Source organism: Phoxinus phoxinus, assembly GCF_949152265.1.
Source record: "Phoxinus phoxinus genome assembly, chromosome: 17".
In the NCBI taxonomy this organism is placed as follows: Eukaryota; Metazoa; Chordata; class Actinopteri; order Cypriniformes; family Leuciscidae; genus Phoxinus; species Phoxinus phoxinus.
In genome coordinates, this window is record NC_136892.1 from 3,456,000 (window position 1) to 3,478,458 (window position 22,459).

The following is a 22,459-nucleotide window of genomic DNA, read 5'->3' on the forward strand; positions in this document are numbered from 1 at the left end:
ACCAAAATATCTGACTTCCTGTTGGTCGGAGCTAATGACTGTAAATGAGAAAGTTGTCCGGATCGATAAGCACAATATACAGATCGAGTTTTGTGACTGTATGTAAAAATACCCCCCCCCCCCCCACTTTAGTCAAAAGTATCTTGAAAGTAACACACTTCCTGCTGCCAGTTGGTGGCGCTATAACTTTGACTCATAATAGTCACATCCATGTGATCGCCCTCTTACAACAAACACACTGCTGAAGTTTCATCAAGATCAATAAATGTATGAAGACGTTATAACACATTGTGTTTTTCTTTTCTCGCCATAACTTCGTTTCCTCGCCACGGCCAAACCGTTCGAGATATCAAAAATCCGTCCGCAATTTAGCGTCCTCAATGTCTTGACTTCATGCTGACCGAGTTTGGTGGCGATAGGATAATTTTTCTTGGACGAGTATATCAAATTCCAGGGGCATGCATTTTCATACAGCCCATAATAGCCGACTTCCTGTTGGACTGGCGTAAAACTTAGAGCACGAAAGTTGTTCGGCCCGATTAAATCTATATGTGTACCGAGTTTCATATTATTACATGCAAACGTGTTTGATATATGGACCAAGTTTTTCGGACCACGTTCAAGGGGGCGCTGTTGAGCTCCCCTGCCACGCCCAGGTACCAGCTTCAGCCCAGCCCTGATGGCCACAGGTTCTGACCTGTGTGCAAAGTTTCAAGAGTTTTCGAGCACGTTAAGGGCCCCAAAAGTGCCCGAGAAGTCCCACACAGCAGAGAAAGGGTTAAAATAAAGCCCCCCTCCTCTCTCACACACACAGACACTGAGAGAGACTGGCAAAATTCCCATCAAATCACATTCAAACCAAAATATCTGACTTCCTGTTGGTCGGAGCTAATGACTGTAAATTAGAAAGTTGTCCGGCTCGGGGAGATAAATATAAATACCGATTTTTGTTACTGTAGGTAAAACTAATACCCCATTTTTGACTAAAGGTGGCGCTACTGAGCCCCTCCACCGCGCCCGTTTCTGAAACTTCACACATGCCTAGTACCTAATAAATCTGATATGCATGTTGAGTTTCATGCAATTTGAAGCATGTTAAGAGCCTCAAATGCACCCAAAAAGAATATAAAAGTTTAAAGCGTTGCCATGGCAACAGTATTTAAGATATCAATAATTCTTTCACAGGTCTACATCTGCCGTGTGTTTACATTATACACATAAAGTTTGAAGCAAATCGGGTAAAAATAAGAGGGTGAATTCAAAGCATTTTGAAAGTGACACACTTCCTGCTGCCAGTTGGTGGCGCTATAACTTTGACTCACAATAGTCACACCCATGTGATCGGCCTCTTACAGCGAGGACACTGCTGAAGTTTCATCAAGATCAGTTAATGTATGAGGATGTTATAACACACTTCCTGTTTCCAATATTCGCCATAAATTCGTTTCCTCGCCACGGCCAAACCGTTCGAGATATCAAAAATCCCCTGGCAATTTTTCATCCTCCATGTCTTGACTTCATGCACACCGAGTTTCGTGGTGATTGGTTGAATCGTCTAGGAGGAGTATTTTAAATTCCATTGCATGTGTTTTTTAAACTACGCCAAATAGCCGACTTCCTGTTGGGCTGGGGTAAAAAGTCAGAGCACGAAGGATATATGAACCGATGAGATCTATAAGTGTACCGAGTTTCATATTATTCCACGCAAGCGTGTTTGATTTATGGACCAAGTTTTCGGACCGCGTTCCAGGGGGCGCTGTCGAGCCCTCCTGCCACGCCCGGGTACCAGCTTCAGTCCAGCTCTAATGGCCGCGGGTTCTGACATTTGTGCAAAGTTTCAAGAGTTTTTGAGCACGTTAAGGCCCCCAAAAGTGCCCAAAAGGTAGTAATATAATAATAATAATAATAAATATATATATATATATATATATATATATATATATATATATATATATAAATAAATATAGCTGCAAGCAGCGATTACGGGCCCAAGCCGGTGGCACCGCCACCCTGGTGCCTTTAGTTACACTAAAGGCACCGGGCTGGCGCTGCCACCGGCTTGGGCCCTCCATCGCTGCGTGCAGCTATATTTATTTATATATATATATATATATATATATATATATATATATATATATATATATATATATAAAAAGCCGCCACCCCGTTGCCTTTCGGGTTCCTGTGCACGACGGGCAATAACGTAACCCCGCTTTGACTGTCGAGAAGAAGTCTGCTTTAGAGCTTGCATCAGTGTGAGTTAGAGGATGGATACCCGACCCGAGCCCGACGAGACCCGCCGGTACCCGACGGGCCGGGCCGGGTTCGGACAGATATTTAGAAATGATGTTCGGGTTCGGGTCGGGCTCGGTCACATCAGCGCGATAAGGCATTGAACATTTTAAATTTAAAACAGCTTATTATGTAGGTAGCCGATGTGCCTGATGCTTTCACTTGATGCAAACGTTCGTTTTTGTGATTAAAATACATGTAAAATATTACCATAACATCCGTCTTCCTGTGTGCGGACATTTGTTTATGTAGCCGTGACAACGAAACCCGTGCATAATGTGCGCGCGCCAGGTGTTAAGAGCGCTTGTTGCTCCGAGCGCTGATGCGCTTGTCCTGTTGACATTTCCGATTGCCTTCCTACAGTTGCTTAATAAAAGCGGGCTTTCCACACAAAAAAACGTACAATTGTCATTAGTATGAGAAAAAAATGGGATTTTAACTGTCGGGCTCGGGTCGGGCTCGAACATAAATATCTTTATGCCTGTCGGGCTCGGGTCGGGTTCGGTTACTGCTCTGTCGGACGCGGGCCGGGCTCGGACTGAAAAATTTGGCCCGATCCGCACTCTAGTGTGAGTCTTTCTGCTCCCCTCCAAACACACACAGAAAAGGGGGGGGGGGGGCTGTCTGTGTGTGTGCCCTCTCTCCCTCCCCTCCCCCCCACTCCACACACACACACACACACACACAGAGAGAGAATGGCAGGGGGAACTCTGTCAGAGAGAGACAAAACCACATTCAAACCAAAATATCTGACTTCCTGTTGGTCGGAGCTAATGACTGTAAATGAGAAAGTTGTCCGGATCGATAAGCACAATATACAGACCGAGTTTTGTGACTGTAGGTAAAAATAACCCACCCACTTTAGTCAAAAGTATCTTGAAAGTAACACACTTCCTGCTGCCAGTTGGTGGCGCTATAACTTTGACTCACAATAGTCACATCCATGTGATCGCCCTCTTACAACAAACACACTGCTGAAGTTTCATCAAGATCAATAAATGTATGAAGACGTTATAACACATTGTGTTTTTCTTTTCTCGCCATAACTTCGTTTCCTCGCCACGGCCAAACCGTTCGAGATATCAAAAATCCGTCCGCAATTTAGCGTCCTCAATGTCTTGACTTCATGCTGACCGAGTTTGGTGGCGATAGGATAATTTTTCTTGGACGAGTATATCAAATTCCAGGGGCATGCATTTTCATACAGCCCATAATAGCCGACTTCCTGTTGGACTGGCGTAAAACTTAGAGCACGAAAGTTGTTCGGCCCGATTAAATCTATATGTGTACCGAGTTTCATATTATTACATGCAAACGTGTTTGATATATGGACCAAGTTTTTCGGACCACGTTCAAGGGGGCGCTGTTGAGCTCCCCTGCCACGCCCAGGTACCAGCTTCAGCCCAGCCCTGATGGCCACAGGTTCTGACCTGTGTGCAAAGTTTCAAGAGTTTTCGAGCACGTTAAGGGCCCCAAAAGTGCCCGAGAAGTCCCACACAGCAGAGAAAGGGTTAAAATAAAGCCCCCCTCCTCTCTCACACACACAGACACTGAGAGAGACTGGCAAAATTCCCATCAAATCACATTCAAACCAAAATATCTGACTTCCTGTTGGTCGGAGCTAATGACTGTAAATTAGAAAGTTGTCCGGCTCGGGGAGATAAATATAAATACCGATTTTTGTTACTGTAGGTAAAACTAATACCCCATTTTTGACTAAAGGTGGCGCTACTGAGCCCCTCCACCGCGCCCGTTTCTGAAACTTCACACATGCCTAGTACCTAATAAATCTGATATGCATGTTGAGTTTCATGCAATTTGAAGCATGTTAAGAGCCTCAAATGCACCCAAAAAGAATATAAAAGTTTAAAGCGTTGCCATGGCAACAGTATTTAAGATATCAATAATTCTTTCACAGGTCTACATCTGCCGTGTGTTTACATTATACACATAAAGTTTGAAGCAAATCGGGTAAAAATAAGAGGGTGAATTCAAAGCATTTTGAAAGTGACACACTTCCTGCTGCCAGTTGGTGGCGCTATAACTTTGACTCACAATAGTCACACCCATGTGATCGGCCTCTTACAGCGAGGACACTGCTGAAGTTTCATCAAGATCAGTTAATGTATGAGGATGTTATAACACACTTCCTGTTTCCAATATTCGCCATAAATTCGTTTCCTCGCCACGGCCAAACCGTTCGAGATATCAAAAATCCCCTGGCAATTTTTCATCCTCCATGTCTTGACTTCATGCACACCGAGTTTCGTGGTGATTGGTTGAATCGTCTAGGAGGAGTATTTTAAATTCCATTGCATGTGTTTTTTAAACTACGCCAAATAGCCGACTTCCTGTTGGGCTGGGGTAAAAAGTCAGAGCACGAAGGATATATGAACCGATGAGATCTATAAGTGTACCGAGTTTCATATTATTCCACGCAAGCGTGTTTGATTTATGGACCAAGTTTTCGGACCGCGTTCCAGGGGGCGCTGTCGAGCCCTCCTGCCACGCCCGGGTACCAGCTTCAGTCCAGCTCTAATGGCCGCGGGTTCTGACATTTGTGCAAAGTTTCAAGAGTTTTTGAGCACGTTAAGGCCCCCAAAAGTGCCCAAAAGGTAGTAATATAATAATAATAATAATAAATATATATATATATATATATATATATATATATATATATATATATATAAATAAATATAGCTGCAAGCAGCGATTACGGGCCCAAGCCGGTGGCACCGCCACCCTGGTGCCTTTAGTTACACTAAAGGCACCGGGCTGGCGCTGCCACCGGCTTGGGCCCTCCATCGCTGCGTGCAGCTATATTTATTTATATATATATATATATATATATATATATATATATATATATATATATATATATATATATATATAAAAAGCCGCCACCCCGTTGCCTTTCGGGTTCCTGTGCACGACGGGCAATAACGTAACCCCGCTTTGACTGTCGAGAAGAAGTCTGCTTTAGAGCTTGCATCAGTGTGAGTTAGAGGATGGATACCCGACCCGAGCCCGACGAGACCCGCCGGTACCCGACGGGCCGGGCCGGGTTCGGACAGATATTTAGAAATGATGTTCGGGTTCGGGTCGGGCTCGGTCACATCAGCGCGATAAGGCATTGAACATTTTAAATTTAAAACAGCTTATTATGTAGGTAGCCGATGTGCCTGATGCTTTCACTTGATGCAAACGTTCGTTTTTGTGATTAAAATACATGTAAAATATTACCATAACATCCGTCTTCCTGTGTGCGGACATTTGTTTATGTAGCCGTGACAACGAAACCCGTGCATAATGTGCGCGCGCCAGGTGTTAAGAGCGCTTGTTGCTCCGAGCGCTGATGCGCTTGTCCTGTTGACATTTCCGATTGCCTTCCTACAGTTGCTTAATAAAAGCGGGCTTTCCACACAAAAAAACGTACAATTGTCATTAGTATGAGAAAAAAATGGGATTTTAACTGTCGGGCTCGGGTCGGGCTCGAACATAAATATCTTTATGCCTGTCGGGCTCGGGTCGGGTTCGGTTACTGCTCTGTCGGACGCGGGCCGGGCTCGGACTGAAAAATTTGGCCCGATCCGCACTCTAGTGTGAGTCTTTCTGCTCCCCTCCAAACACACACAGAAAAGGGGGGGGGGGGGCTGTCTGTGTGTGTGCCCTCTCTCCCTCCCCTCCCCCCCACTCCACACACACACACACACACACACAGAGAGAGAATGGCAGGGGGAACTCTGTCAGAGAGAGACAAAACCACATTCAAACCAAAATATCTGACTTCCTGTTGGTCGGAGCTAATGACTGTAAATGAGAAAGTTGTCCGGATCGATAAGCACAATATACAGACCGAGTTTTGTGACTGTAGGTAAAAATAACCCACCCACTTTAGTCAAAAGTATCTTGAAAGTAACACACTTCCTGCTGCCAGTTGGTGGCGCTATAACTTTGACTCACAATAGTCACATCCATGTGATCGCCCTCTTACAACAAACACACTGCTGAAGTTTCATCCAGATCAATTAATGTATGAAGACGTTATAACACATTGTGTTTTTCTTTTCTCGCCATAACTTCGTTTCCTCGCCACGGCCAAACCGTTCGAGATATCAAAAATCCGTCCGCAATTTAGCGTCCTTAATGTCTTGACTTCATGCTGACCGAGTTTGGTGGCGATAGGATAATTTTTCTTGGAGGAGTATATCAAATTCCAGGGGCATGCATTTTCATACAGCCCATAATAGCCGACTTCCTGTTGGACTGGTGTAAAACTTAGAGCACGAAAGTTGTTCGGCCCGATTAAATCTATATGTGTACCGAGTTTCATATTATTACATGCAAACGTGTTTGATATATGGACCAAGTTTTTCGGACCACGTTCAAGGGGGCGCTGTTGAGCTCCCCTGCCACGCCCGGGTACCAGCTTCAGCCCAGCCCTGATGGCCGCAGGTTCTGACCTGTGTGCAAAGTTTCAAGAGTTTTCGAGCACGTTAAGGGCCCCAAAAGTGCCCGAGAAGTCCCACACAGCAGAGAAAGGGTTAAAATAAAGCCCCCCTCCTCTCTCACACACACAGACACTGAGAGAGACTGGCAAAATTCCCATCAAATCACATTCAAACCAAAATATCTGACTTCCTGTTGGTCGGAGCTAATGACTGTAAATTAGAAAGTTGTCCGGCTCGGGGAGATAAATATAAATACCGATTTTTGTTACTGTAGGTAAAACTAATACCCCATTTTTGACTAAAGGTGGCGCTACTGAGCCCCTCCACCGCGCCCGTTTCTGAAACTTCACACATGCCTAGTACCTAATAAATCTGATATGCATGTTGAGTTTCATGCAATTTGAAGCATGTTAAGAGCCTCAAATGCACCCAAAAAGAATATAAAAGTTTAAAGCGTTGCCATGGCAACAGTATTTAAGATATCAATAATTCTTTCACAGGTCTACATCTGCCGTGTGTTTACATTATACACATAAAGTTTGAAGCAAATCGGGTAAAAATAAGAGGGTGAATTCAAAGCATTTTGAAAGTGACACACTTCCTGCTGCCAGTTGGTGGCGCTATAACTTTGACTCACAATAGTCACATCCATATGATCGGCCTCTTACAGCGAACACACTGCTGAAGTTTCATCAAGATCAGTTAATGTATGAGGATGTTATAACACACTTCCTGTTTCCAATATTCGCCATAAATTCGTTTCCTCGCCACGGCCAAACCGTTCGAGATATCAAAAATCCCCTGGCAATTTTTCATCCTCCATGTCTTGACTTCATGCACACCGAGTTTCGTGGTGATTGGTTAAATCGTCTAGGAGGAGTATTTTAAATTCCATTGCATGTGTTTTTTAAACTACGCCAAATAGCCGACTTCCTGTTGGGCTGGGGTAAAAAGTCAGAGCATGAAGGATATATGAACCGATGAGATCTATAAGTGTACCGAGTTTCATATTATTCCACGCAAGCGTGTTTGATTTATGGACCAAGTTTTCGGACCGCGTTCCAGGGGGCGCTGTCGAGCCCTCCTGCCACGCCCGGGTACCAGCTTCAGTCCAGCTCTAATGGCCGCGGGTTCTGACATTTGTGCAAAGTTTCAAGAGTTTTTGAGCACGTTAAGGCCCCCAAAAGTGCCCAAAAGGTAGTAATATAATAATAATAATAATAATAAATAATAAAGAAGAATAATCCGAAGGAAAACAATAGGGCCTTCGCCTTTTCAAGGCTTGGGCCCTAATAATCCCAAGGAAAACAATAGGGCCTTCGCCTTTTCAAGGCTTGGGCCCTAAATATTTTTTATCTTCGCCACTTTGGCCTAAATGTCTGCCATTCTTTTTTATTTTATATGTTGTTACCTAAGGCTTTGTTTTTAAAATAGGGACATTAGTTTGGCAGTGATGCTCAGTCACTTGCAAAATAGTAAAACCAACATGAAAAGGAATCGTGATAAAATCGTGAATCGTGATTTTCCTGAAAAAAATCGTGATATGATATTTTTGCCATATCGCCCACCCCTACTTTATAATCACTGAAGCTGTCAGTCAGTTCAGTGCAAAGTCATCTAGTGAAAAAACTCCAGATTTAATCAATGAATCTGTCAAAACTGCACAATTAATATTTTAAATCGTGATGCAGGTGTGGCTTTCAGCTTGAAAGTACGCTCAGCCATCAGGAAGTGAGTGCTTCTAATTGGCTACACTTTTCTCTGTTAAAACCTATGAGGTCGCTGTGTCCATCGTATACTGTCTATGATACAACCCAAGGGTGTAATCCATCAGCCGGAAACTGAGGCTTCCCCGGGGCCGCCATTGATTAGCGGACCCCACCTGCTGTTAGCATTTCATTGACTCCCATTCATTTTGGCGTCACTTTGACAGCGAATAACTTTACATCTGAGGCGTCCAAAGACTCCATTTGTCCATTATTTATTTCTAAAGAAACACGATAATGTATAAAAGGCTCCATTACCTTGTATCTCACGTTATGGCCCCGCAGAAGCAGCTTTTGTAAAAATAGGCTAACGATTGCGTCATAACAACGCGACTCTCTGTTGCACAGTCGAGAAATTACCGTATAGACCGGCGGAGAAGCTCACGGGCAATAGGGGGGACGTGGAGGCATAAAGTCTGATAAAGTCAAGGGAGAAGCCCATAGAGAGTGATAAAGTTGCTCCTGCTGCTAGCTCATGGACAGCTAATACTCACGCTCTCCGTCTCTGCGAGATCCGGAAGATGATTCAGATTTCTCTCGGCACAGCTACTAGAAGACTGACAGCTGTCAGACAGGCTCACGTCACATCTACAGTCGTCGAGCTCAGTTTGAGTCTGCACAGTTCGCCTGGCGATCAGGAAGTGAGTGCTTCTAGTAATTGACTTCACTTTTCTCCGTTGAAATCTATGGGGTCACTGTGTCCATCGTATACTGTCTATGATACAACCCCGACAGGCTGATCGGGACCCCGGCTCGAAGCAGAGCCTGAAGGGTTGTATCTGCTATAACAACCGCCTCGCTATATATTATCCTGCTTATGACATGGCTACCTGCCAAATAAATCAATAATTTGACACAAAATTTTGATTTAAAAAGGAGTTTATTGATTTAAAAACGATTGTACTGCTTCCGTTAAAGAACATCGTGTCCATGGCAACGCTCTGTTTTTTCATGGCAACGGTGTGTTATACTTAGCAGCGGTTGTTATCAAGAAATAACAGACCGCATTCTACATTAGAATTTAACCAAGCCATGTAATAAAAAAAATAATTTTGCAGCAGGATTAATAGTTATATTACTACGTTTAACATAGAATTTGTATTTTAAATTAAAGCGAATATGGTTGTTATTCTTGCCATATGAGTTAAAACGGCGCTGTCTATTTACAACCTGATTTTGCAGCGTTGAGTATTGTAGCCAATCACAGTGATTTCTGCTGAAAATAATAACCAATCAGAGGATCTGAGAATCTGCTCAGTATCTCTTAAAATGTTGATTGAGTTCATATTTGACACAAGACTAGGGCTGGGGATTGATTCAGATGTCCCGATTCGACTCCGATTTATAAGATCTCAATTCGACTCTTGATTCGATTCACTAATTTCAATGATTTCATTTTCACTGGCCCCACCAAAAAGAAAGTAATAAATCAATAAAATAGTTATTGTTTTTGACCCATTAATCCTTGTATTGTAATGTAATAAATAAGGCTATGACACCCAAAATTTTAGGTACCAGTGAAATTTAACAATTCTCGATTCAAATTTCAATACCAGAGCTAAAACTTCTAATATAAATTTAAATGATTATTAAAAAACAAGTAAACAGTCATTATTAATAATAAAAAAATTAAAAAAAATTAAACTACAAGCAATAACACAAATAAATAAATACAATAGAACAAAGATACAAATGAAATAACCAGTGCTTTTTCAGGTAAGTCTAAAAGTAGTTTTCAGGTACAGAAATTATTATTTATTTATTCAGTGAAGAGCAGGGAGAGAGTTCTTTGTCTTTTGTAGTTAGATTAACATTAAGACCACAGACAAGAGCAAGAATATAAGCACATATGCTCTTTCTCTGCTGTTTACTTAAGCCATAACCGAGATAATAGTGCCACTGACATAGCACTAGCTCTAACCCATAATTAAACACACCTGAATCAGCTCAAAGTCTCCTGTTAAACTTCCAGGCAGGTGTTTTGGAGCTGGTTGGATCTACATTATGCAGGACAGCTAAAGTTACTAAATGTGAAGTCTTGATTTTCTAATAAATTCATAAACGGTTCTTTTGGCTTCGTCTGTAGCCAGAACATGACATGCTTTTTTTCATCTTACATGCATTGATCTGGGGCCTCATTAATAAAACTGTGCGTAGGATCCTTACTAAAAGTGGACGTGCTCCCGAAAGCCAAAAATGGAGACTTATAAAACCGTGCGCACGCCGTCGCCAAACTGCTCCGTCTCCAAAACGTTCGTACGCATGGGTCAGAGTTTGCGTGCAGGTGCGCATATTTTCCCATAGACATGTATAGAAAGGCTAGATGGCTCAAGGCGGAGTCAGCTGTGTCGTCACTTGGCGGCCATCTTAGGTCAGGAGACTGCGCTGCTGCTCCCTGCTGCTGTGGACGGAAGGTGAGTGACATACGCCAACTAAAATGCTCGTAACTTGCTGAATTCTTGACGGATTTACAAACGGTTTGGTTTATTACAAACCTTATTAACGTGGCTATGATTTGTGCTGATGCCGATGTTTAAATTGTAGCTTAATAAACTCCGTGGCTATAATTTTTCACAAGTATGCAGTTAAATAGCCGCATCCCTGACCTTTATGACACACCAAGCCGTTTGAAAATCGGTTGAAAATTGAGCAAAATATAGTTATTTCAGCACTACATGCACAATAGACTTTAATGTTATAACTGGACGAGCGGTCCTGTCCTAAGATGGCCGCCGTGTGACGTCGTCAGGTCCCATTGGCTCTCAGCGCCGGTAAGCCATCTAACGTTAGCCTTTCTATACATGTCTATGTATTTTCCCGTCAAGTTTGTTTTTATAAATCACAACTTATGCGTCGGAAGTGGCGTACGCCTCTTTCTGGGCCTGTTTTGTGCGTAGCTGCTACGCAACGGTTATAAATGAGGCCCCTGACATAGTTGCCAAGTCCGCTTATAATAAGCGACTTTGGGCTTTTTTTATTAGTAAGTCGCGTTAAAACAGCACGGGTTGCGGGTTGCGTTTTTTTGGGCTTATTAAAAAAATATGGTTGCTTGTTAGGAAAATCTGACAGGCAACTTAGTTTTCTTTACATCTATGGTCACGGTTGCCGTTTTCACAATCTCCAATACAATGATTGACACTGTCTGCTTATAGCTATAGCCAATCAGTGCAATAATATAAGTGCTGTGGCAAAACATTCCGCCGAATCCGCCCCCTTATCCCCCTCATTGGAGGAAAAATCACGTTCAACGTGCAGGCGCGCGCAACGCTGTAAGCTATGATAGACGTAAATAAATACAAACATTTCAATTTCTACAAAATATGCCTCCAACGAAGTGGTCCAAGTATGGCAAAAAGTACAACAAAGACTGGGAAAAGGATAAACAACTTAAAGACTGGATAGGTCAGCCTCACAGGTGATCGGAGATGAGGATAAGTTAGTGCGTGCCCTCCGCTTTGTTGCAGTTCACTGATTTTTTTTTAATCCTTTTTTTCCTAATCTGTTTATCCTTTTGTAATAAAGGAGTTGTTTCAGTTTAATATGTTGCAGGCTCATTTATTGGTAATAAATGATAATGCTGAAAGTTAAATAATATAATAATATTGGGCGTGTTTTGGGCTTGTTTTTGAAGCTCCAGTTGCTTATTTGTCTCGCGAGAGTTGGCAACTGTGGCCCCTGACCAGACTAAAATAACGTTACCCTGCCATACCTTGACATCCCTGGCCCTGATTAAACTAACTTTACATGAAACGCATTAACTTTTCACTACTACAACCTCTAAGAATTGACTCAAACTAACATACTAAGGCCTAAAGAAACATCTTACCTCATACAGAGCCACTGTTACTGCTGCCAGACATGTCAAGGAAATAAACGCGTTCCACACACGAACATTACGCTGCTTTGGAGAATAAACAGACTCCTCATCCTCCAGCTCCTTAGCTTCGTGCATCTGCAACAAGATCTCAGCTTTAATCTCTGACACAACATAAGAGTAGCTACACTAACGATGCAGATCTCATTTTAGAGCAGTAAGAAGAGAAAAAGCGATCGCTGTCAACAAATGTCGACAGTCAGTTCAGTTTTCTGATTCGTTACTGAATTCAAACCAAGTGACAACTTAAAACCTTTACGAATCAAGTAAAAACTACATCAACGTATTTGGATATTACTGTAATGCTAAAATTAACTCATTTGTATTAACTTTACTTACATTGTACGCTTGAAAGTTGTCGATTCTTCACATTTCGATCGGTAGTTTCCGTTGATTCCGTTGGAAGTTGGATGAACGTCAGCGCTTACGTCACACGACACGCGGGAGTGCAAAAATACCATAATAATTATATTTTTTATTATTTAGGATTTATTTATATAGAAAAATTGTAAGAGTGATGTTATACATTTGTTTAAAACGTTAAACATAACATATTTAATACGTAATAATTGTAATTTATGTTGTAATCTACAAATAATTAAAATAATATCTGGAATATACTAGGCTACTGCTAATTTTGGTTTGATTAATGGTTAAACTTCATTTGTATAGCCTACTATATTTTACAAATATTAGTGCAAAGCAACTTTTTCCCCTGACATTTTCTGTGGACCTCCTAATGCTCCCTGGCAACCCCTGGAGTCGGGACATTTTTATTTGAAATGAATTTAAATAGGCTTACTACTTAATTTATTATCTTCAAGCCTGGTCATTCTGATTTTCTACAAAATGACATTGTTGCTTAAGACGGCATATACCTCATCTACTAACATAAAATATATCAAAACATTTTTTACAGTGTCCTTGTTAAGCCTACATGTTTATAATACATATACATATAAACTAAAAATGTCAACTTTTTCAACCCTGTTTTTATTTTTATTTTTTTATGGCATCCACCTCATGAATTAGGCCTACCCCATAACATCTATATGTGCTCCTTTTCCTGAAGTAAAAATGACACAACGCAAATATGAGTGATATGAGAATTGATTTGAAACCTTACATTAACATACAGATAATGAACAAAAAACACATACAAACAATAAAGAAAGAAATAAAGAAAGAAAAAAAGAAAGAAAGAAAAAACTTCAGGGACAGATTGACAGAAAGAGAGACAAAAAGGGGAACCGACAATGACATGTAGTCAGATAGACCTCAGACTGATAACATGAATGATAATAACTCTAAATGTTAACATTTGGAATATACTATGCCATGACATGCATGGCATATGCTAATTTACACAGACTATTTAATGCTGTTCATGTACATGTATTTACACAAAAAATGCATAATGCAAATAACTCATATAAGGGTGAAGCTGCAATATCATCACAAAAGCATTATTGTTGATTATCTCTCCTGATGTTGTAATAGTGATCATTACTGTCGAGTAGATGAAAAAAAGCATGTCATGTTCTGGCTACAGACGAAGCCAAAAGAACCATTTATGAGTTTATTAGAAAATCAAGACTTCACATTTAGTAGTCCTGCATAATGTAGATCCAACCAGCTCCAAAACACCTGCCTGGAAGATTCCAGTAATCCTGGAGACTTTGAGCTGATCCAGGTGTGTTTAATTATAGGGTTAGAGCTAGCGCTATGTCAGCCAACTCACGATTATAGGCTACCTTCATTATAAATAAACATTACTTCCATATTACAAATGGGATCCTATTTGTAGACTTAACGGACACACGCACTCATCAGCCCACTCATCTTCTATAGGGTTCAGGCCAGGGACTGGGATGGCCATTGCAGATCTTGGTTTTGTGCTCTGTGACCCATTTTTGTTTTGATTTTGATATTTGTTTTTGGATCACTGTCCTGTTGGAAGATCCAAACATGGCCCGTTATAAGATTTCTAGCACAGTCTGTTAGGTTTCGATTTTTTATCTGTTGGTATTTGATCCAATCCATGATGCCATGTATCTGAACAAGATGTCCAGGACCTCTGGCAGAAAATTAGGCCCACAGCATTAAATATACAGCAGAGTATTTCATTTTACACATGGGGTACTTTTTTATCCCTGTGTGCACCAAACCCATCTTAAGTGTTTTCTGCCAAAAAAGCGATTTTTTTGGTTCCTCTGTCCATAGAACGTTTGAAAAGTACCTGACACGACTGGCACTTCAAACGGGACGGGTTCTATGGTCAGATGAAACAAAAAAATCGCTTTTTTGGCAGCAAACACTTAAGATGGGTTTGGTGCACACAGGGATAAAAAAGTACCCCATGTGTAAAATGAAATACTCTGCTGTATATTTAATGCTGTGGGCCTAATTTTCTGCCAGAGGTCCTGGACATCTTGTTCAGATACATGGCATCATGGATTGGATCAAATACCAACAGATAAAAAATCGAAACCTAACAGACTGTGCTAGAAATCTTATAACGGGCCATGTTTGGATCTTCCAACAGGACAGTGATCCAAAAACAAATATCAAAATCAAAACAAAAATGGGTCACTGAGCACAAAACCAAGATCTGCAATGGCCATCCCAGTCCCTGGCCTGAACCCTATAGAAGATGAGTGGGCTGAACTGAAGAGAAGCAGCACCAACATGGATCTGGGAATCTGCAGGATCTGGAGAGATTCTGTGTGGAGGAATGGTCTCTGATCTCTTGTCAGGTGTTCTCCAAACTCATCCGGCATTATAAGAGAAAACTCAGAGCTGTTATCTTGGCAAAAGGAGGTTGCAAAAAGTATTTAATAAAAGGGTGCCAATAATTGTGGCCAACGTGTTTTGGAGAAAAACATTTATTTCATAATGTGATTTAGCCCCACTTTCAATTCTCTTGCTTCAATGAAAGGTTATAATTTTGGCAATTTTTTGAATGAAAGATCAAAAGGATAAACAATGCAGATTTATTTTTTACAGCCAGTTTTGATCATATTTACCAGGGGTGCCAACAATTTTGGCCATGACTGTACACTGTAAAAAATTATTCCCATGATTTGTTAACACAACAAATTTTCTTTTGTCAAATCAACTTAGATTCACTAAGGTTGTTCAGATAACAAAACATTTTTAGTTTAGGTTGATTAAACTAATGGCTTGACGGCAATGCACTGATATAAAATAAAAACATTAGTTGATTCTACTAATAGAGATAGTTCACAAGACCTCTGAGTCTTAATTTTCCCTGCGCATGCGCCGAACGACCGGGAGTAAACAACAGAGACGACACTTGAATGCGAAGGCGCGATTTTCTTCTCAGCCTCTTCAGAAGCAAGGAAAGACGGTTTATGGTAAGTAATTTTTAAATTCAATGTCTTATAAGCTGTTTTTGTCTAAGGGTAATTAAATTTATTTCCTAGAAAATCAGAAGATGGTTTAAATTAATCTATAAGTAATAATTTCCCCTCAGAAATTCCAGAAGTTTCCATTGAGGTAAAATAGTGTTTCTTATGTCATCTTTAACGTTACAGTTTAGTAAGGCTGTTAGTGAAGCGTTTCAACCTTCAAATAATCCCGATAAATAATAATATTTTAGTCATTTTTCATTTTCCCCGTGATTAAACACGAATGCGTAACGTTATTGCCCGTTTTAAAGTAATAGCAGCTAACGTTAATAATGCATTCAGGTTGAACAGCAATAAGTCGCCTTATAGAGATTGTAACGTTAACGTTACTGTTATACTTATGCTTTTGAAGCAATAAGTGTTTTTTGTGATATTTCAGACTTGTTAAGCTTATGGACATGTTTGCCACACGACGTAACAGTTAACTTGGATCACACCAGAACGGGAAGACGCCATTTTCTTCACAGCTGGGCTGTTTATGGTAAGTAACGTTCATTTTAAAATTCAATATGTCTCTGTCTCAACTGGTTTAGTCTAAGATTAAAATAAGTTAACTTATTACCCTTCTAGGCTGTCGAGGTCTGGTATTGTTAAAAAAAAAAAATCGCTTCATCTAAATGGCATGAGACTTTACTAACGTTATACTTGCTATACTTCAGTACAGTAAAAGTGCTACAGTTTGTTATCATAGTAATTTTATAGTAAATCCAAAAGCAATGAATGGTAAATGAGCCAAGAGCAGAAATTTCATATAATTGTAAGTGTTTGTTTTCCACCAGGTGGCAGAAATAGTCCATGTTATTTGCATGAATGAAAATGAGTAATGGGGATCTTATTTAAAGTGAATTTTACTCCACAACTGTACAGTTAAATAATATAAGTTAAAGGTGGAATAGGTCATCTGGGAAATGCTAACTTTAGCCTGCTAGCTTTGAAAACATAGATCCCCCTCCTTGCAAATCATGTCCAAACCCACGCCTACTCCAAAACCATGAACGAAGCAGAAGCGAGTCGTATGGAAGTAAAATAATGGCAAATGTTTTTGAAATAAAAAAGCCTGTTGAATTGCACTACTTGAAAAAAAAAAATGCATTGCATTAACCATGCTTGCATTTTAATGCATTGCATTTTTATGGGCTGAAATTCAACATGGTTGTATATTTAAGCTGTGAATATTTCATTTCAAACACATTTTCATTAATACAAATTAAATAATAATAATAATAATCCATATTCACCTTTTATATTTCACTTCCAAAATATTCAAACTGTTTAAAAATACAACAGGCAATTTTTGGTCCACTTTATTTACAAATTCGCTTCCACAAATTCAGTGGTTCAAATTCGACAGTAAATTCAACATTGACATCCAGGAACTGCAGGAAAAGCAGTAGATTACCGAGCATAATCTCCATCTGCTGTTAATCAACCTCACCAGCAGGGGGCGCAAGCGTGTGTTGTTGACGAAGACCAGAGCAACAGTTAGAGCAAGCCATTCATTCATAAAAACTGATTTATAGAAATGTAAGTGTATTTGTGATTATTATGAGGACTGTTTTTATGTTTAATTCAGTGTCTTCACGGTCCCTGTGTAGCCTACATGCATCTTTCTCTACCGTGAACGAGATTATAATGTTATTCCCCGATGCTGATGTACAGAACGAATGTTACATTTGAGGTAGACATTATTTCTCTTGGTTGTTTAGTTGCCTTAACTTTATATCGTGGCGATGTGTTGCAGGCTACTGGGTTTCCCTCAATAATTCAGGATTGCTGGACATATAAAACGCTTAGCTTAATCGACTAATACAGTGATATAAAAGACCAAACTCGCACTTTATTGAGAAGGCTGTACTATATGGCTACAGGCAAACAGACTCAGAATATGAACTTAACACGCAAAGTTTCACGCTAAGCGTTTCCCAGTGATATACTGGTTATAAGTTGGCTTGACGTTGGACATTCGCGCATTTAGGGACCGTCTCTAAAGTTACGTACGACATTGGTATACACGTTTCTAACTTCAATAGCAAACTTCTATTTATTTGAATAAATATAAATAAATGAAAAAGGTGTACATCATGCTTGACACCTACATGAACACTTTAGAGTTGGTTTATGACTGGAAGTCATTCTCTTCCAATGCTATTGAAGTTAGAAACGTGTATACCGATGTCGTGTAACTTTAGAGACGGCCCCTAAATGCGCGAATGTCCAACGTCAAGCCAACTTTATAACCAGTATATCACTGGGAAACGCTTGGTGTGAAATTTTGTGCATATTCTGACTATGCTTGCCTGTAGCCAAATAATACAGCCTTCTCAATAAGGTGCGAGTTTGGACTTTTATTAGAGTGCGGATCGGGCCGAATTTTTCAGTCCGAGCCCGGCCCGCGTCCGACAGAGCAGTAACCGAACCCGACCCGAGCCCGACAGGCATAAAGATATTTATGTTCGAGCCCGACCCGAGACCGGCAGTTAAAATCCCATTTTTTTCTCATACTAATGACAATTGTACGTTTGTTTGTGTGGAAAGCCCGCTTTTATTAAGCAACTGTAGGAAGGCACTCGGAAATGTCAACAGGACAAGCGCATCAGCGCGCGGAGCAACAAGCGCTCTTAACACAGGCGCGCGCACATTATGCACGCGTTTCGTTGTCACGGCTACATAAACAAATGTCCGCACACAGGAAGACAGATGTTATGGTAATATTTTACATGTATTTTAATCTCAAAAACGAACGTTTGCATCAAGTGAAACGAAAGCATCAGGCACATCGGCTACCTACATAATAAGCTGTTTTAAATTTAAAATGTTCAATGCCTTATCTCTCTGATGTGACCGAGCCCGACCCGAACCCGAACATCATTTCTAAATAACGTTATCTGTCCGAACCCGGCCCGGCCCGTCGGGTACCGGCGGGTCCCGTCGGGCTCGGGTCGGGTATCCATCCTCTAACTTTTATATCACTGTATTCGTCTATTAAAGGACAATTCCGGCGAAAAAATTAACCTAGGGGTAATTAACACATGGTTACCGAGTCGATGGTTCTCTGGGATGTGTTTTCATGATAATCGAATGTAAAGAGTTTTATCTCTAAAAACAGATTAGCTTATAACGCTAGTATATGGGGCATCGAATATAAGTAAAAAGAAGTCGCTAGTTAATACCACTAACAAGGCTCAAAATAGCCTCACACTAACACGGTGGCATAATGAGGGTCCCTACATGCAAACCGAAGCATTGAGAACTTTGTAAGTGTACAGACAGTTTAATAAGAAAATACTTTATAAAGACAGTATATTACGTGTATACAGGCAGGAGCCATCTTTGGAAAACAGTCTCGACCAGTCAAGCCACGAACGTTGTGCTAGTCGATAGGTTTAAGTCACAGTTCAGCTCACGTAGCACGCCGTTCGTGGCTCAACTGGTCGAGACTGTTTTCCAAAGATGGCTCCTGCCTGTATACGCGACGTGTACTGTCTTTATAAAGTATCTTCTTATTAAACTGTCTGTACACTTACAAAGTTCTAAATGCTTCGGTTTGCATGTAGGGACCCTCATTATGCTACCGTGTTAGTGTGAGGCTATTTTGAGCCGTGTTAGTGGTATTAACTAGCGACTTCTTTTTACTTATATTCGATGCCCCATATACTAGCGTTATAAGCTAATCTGTTTTTAGAGATAAAACTATTTACATTCGATTATCATGAAAACGCATCCCAGAGAACCATCGACTCGGTAACCATGTGTTAATTACCACTAGGTTAATTTAGCACCGGAATTGTCCTTTAAGCTAAGCGTTTTATATGTCCAGCAATCCTGAATTATTGAGGGAAACCCAGTAGCCTGCAACACATCGCCGCGATATAAAGTTAAGGCAACTAAACAACCAAGAGAAATATATTTCTACCTCAAATGTAACATTCGTTCTGTACATCAGCATCGGGGAATAACATTATAATCTCGTTCACGGTAGAGAAAGATGCATGTAGGCTACACAGGGACCGTGAAGACACTGAATTAAACATAAAAACAGTCCTCATAATAATCACAAATACACTTACATTTCTATAAATCAGTTTTTATGAATGAATGGCTTGCTCTAACTGTTGCTCTGGTCTTCGTCAACAACACACGCTTGCGCCCCCTGCTGGTGAGGTTGATTAACAGCAGATGGAGATTATGCTCGGTAATCTACTGCTTTTTCCTGCAGTTCCTGGATGTCTATGTTGAATTTACTGTCGAATTTGTGGAAGTGAATTTGTAAAACGAAATAAAATGGACTGAAAATTGCCTGTTGAATATTATAGGTTGTATTTTTAAACAGTTTGAATATTTTGGAAGTGAACTATGAAAGGTGAATATAGATTATTGAATTTTTATTAATGAAAATGTGTTCATTTTCCGATGGAAAATGAAAAGTTGCGATTTTCTAGGCCGTTATGGCTAGGAACTATACTCTTCATTTGCAACTTTTCATTTTCCGTCGGTCTTATTACACGATGTAACTACAGAAGAGTCCAGGTTTAAAGGGATAGTTCACTTTGAAATAAATTTTTGATATGTTTTAGCTTACCTCAAGGGCATTTTTATATGTCTTTAAAAATGTCTTTGTTTCCACAGTATTTTCAATTTTGATATTTTTAGGTCAAACCGTTGTTGTCTGACAGTCATATCATGCAGGTCTATGGGGTCCACCTCAAAGAGCATGCACAGAGAAGTCCAAATTAAACATGATTTAATGACTCGTAAATGTAAGTACACATTGATGGCCTAAGACACGAAACGAGCCGTTTGTGTGAGAAAACTAACAGTATTTATATCGTTTTTACCTCTTGTAACACAGCCACGTCCAAAGTGATCTGAGGGCGCGAGTGCATCCTGGTGTGTGACGTGTGCGCAGACTGGTGCATAGATGTTTACACTAGATGCCGCCTTGGCTACGGCAGTTCATTTGAACGAATGTCTTTAATGCGGCTTCTAGTGTATATATATCTATGCATCAGTTTGCGTACACGTCACACAGAAGGACGTGACTGTGATTACAAGAGGTAAAAACGATATAAATACTGTTAGTTTTCTCACACAAACGGCTCGTTTCGTGTCTTAGGCCATCAATGTGTACTTACATTTACGAGTCATTAAGTCATGTTTAATTTGGACTTCTCTGTGCATGCTCTTTGAGGTGGACCCCATAGACCTGCATTATATGACTGACAGACAAGAACGGTTTGACCTAAAAATATCAAAATTGAAAATACTGTGGAAACAAAGACACCTATATCTTGGATGCCCTTGAGGTAAGCTAAAACATATCAAAAATTAATTTCAAAGTGAACTATCCCTTTAAATAAGAAAAATATCAAAACTCTTTGGTAATTTTTTTGAGAGAGATGCTAACGGTCTAATCAGAATCAATGATCTATGCTAAGCTATGCTAAAAGTGATAATGCCAGACACGGAGTTCGGCTGAATGGATTCGAAAACGGTAAAACTGTTTAACTCTAGGGGAGTTGGAAAATGACCCTATTTCAAAAAAAGTGGAGTGTTCCTTTAAAACACATTCATTGTTACCTACAAATGCTTTGTAAATTTGTAATTTTGTGATTCATAATAATTTCCTTTTTCTCCTATTAGCCAACTGATGAGGAAGAGGTGGTGAAGGGGATGAATGTTGGACTCTTGGTGGTCACAGAGGAGAACACTGCAAACCTCCTCCCAAAGGAAATAATTGATGTGGCTGTGGTGTTAGAGGAGGACATTGTGCTTGATGGCTTAAAATAATATTAAAAAGGATATTAAAGGAGAATATTTCTCAAACAGCAGTAAAAGGGTTAGTTTACCCAAAAATTAAAATTGTCATTACTCACCCTCATGTCGTTCCAAACCTGAAAGACATTAATTTGTCTTTGGAACACAAATTAAGATATTTTTAATGAAATCTGTCAACTACCACTGTCAAGCCCCAGAAAGGTAATAAAGACATCATTGAAGTAATCCATGTGACTCCAGTGGATTAACCTCAAGTTTATGAAGTGACGCGAGTGCTTTGTTTGCTCAAAAAAAAAAATATATTTACAAAATATTAATCTATCAATCTCCAACGCACGTTCAAGTTTTTTTTGTGCAAACAAAGGACTCGCGTCACTTCATAAACTTGAGGTTAATCCACTGGAGTCACATGGATTACTTCAATGATGTCTTTATTACCTTTCTGGGGCTTGAAAGTGGTAGTTGCATAGACTGTCAATGGATTGACAAAAAGCTCTCAGATTTCATTAAAAATATCTTAATTTGTGTTCCAAAGACAAATGAATGTCTTTCAGGTTTGGAACGACATGAGGGTGAGTAATGACAATTTTAATTTTTGGGTGAAATAACCCTTTAAAACTAACCCTGCAAAGCAGGTTTCTTCATCTATTCCAGATTTTTAAAGGCTTATACCAATTTATAACATTTTATAATGAAAGGGTTAGTTCACCCAAAAATGAAAATTCTGTCAGTAATTACTCACCATCATGTTGTTCCAACCCCGTAAGACTTTCGTTCATCTTCGGAACACAAATTAAGATATGTTTGATTAAATCTGAGAGCTGTCTCACTCCTCCATAGGCTTCTTAAGGGATTGAAACTTGCCAGCCC

At 40.2% G+C, this 22,459-nt stretch overlaps 2 protein-coding genes and 1 long non-coding RNA gene across 4 annotated transcripts in view; 2 read left to right on the forward strand and 1 right to left on the reverse strand.

The window, feature by feature from the left end:
* The window catches only part of cngk (cyclic nucleotide-gated potassium channel), a 135,417-nt gene extending 122,606 nt beyond the window's left edge, over positions 1 to 12,811 (reverse strand). Inside the window, exons 1-2 of the mRNA XM_079585083.1 lie at positions 12,723 to 12,811; positions 12,336 to 12,461 (exon numbers count right to left, since the gene is read on the reverse strand). Coding sequence (XP_079441209.1) covers positions 12,336 to 12,461 — 126 coding nt within the window. The 5' untranslated portion in view covers positions 12,723 to 12,811. The remainder of the gene's footprint in view (positions 1 to 12,335; positions 12,462 to 12,722) is intronic.
* p4ha2 (procollagen-proline, 2-oxoglutarate 4-dioxygenase (proline 4-hydroxylase), alpha polypeptide 2) overlaps positions 10,882 to 22,459 on the forward strand; it is a 55,544-nt gene continuing 43,966 nt past the window's right edge. The window contains exon 1 of one of the 2 annotated variants that reach the window (XM_079585087.1): positions 10,882 to 10,923. The gene's annotated coding sequence lies outside the window, so the exon portion shown is untranslated. Of the gene's footprint in view, positions 10,924 to 11,258; positions 11,281 to 22,459 lie in introns of those variants that run through there. The other variant, XM_079585086.1, reaches the window with a different exon arrangement.
* Positions 15,587 to 21,713, forward strand: LOC306985033. Its single transcript, XR_013794728.1, has 3 exons — positions 15,587 to 15,760; positions 16,194 to 16,295; positions 21,455 to 21,713. It is a non-coding gene; the product is annotated as an uncharacterized lncRNA (long non-coding RNA).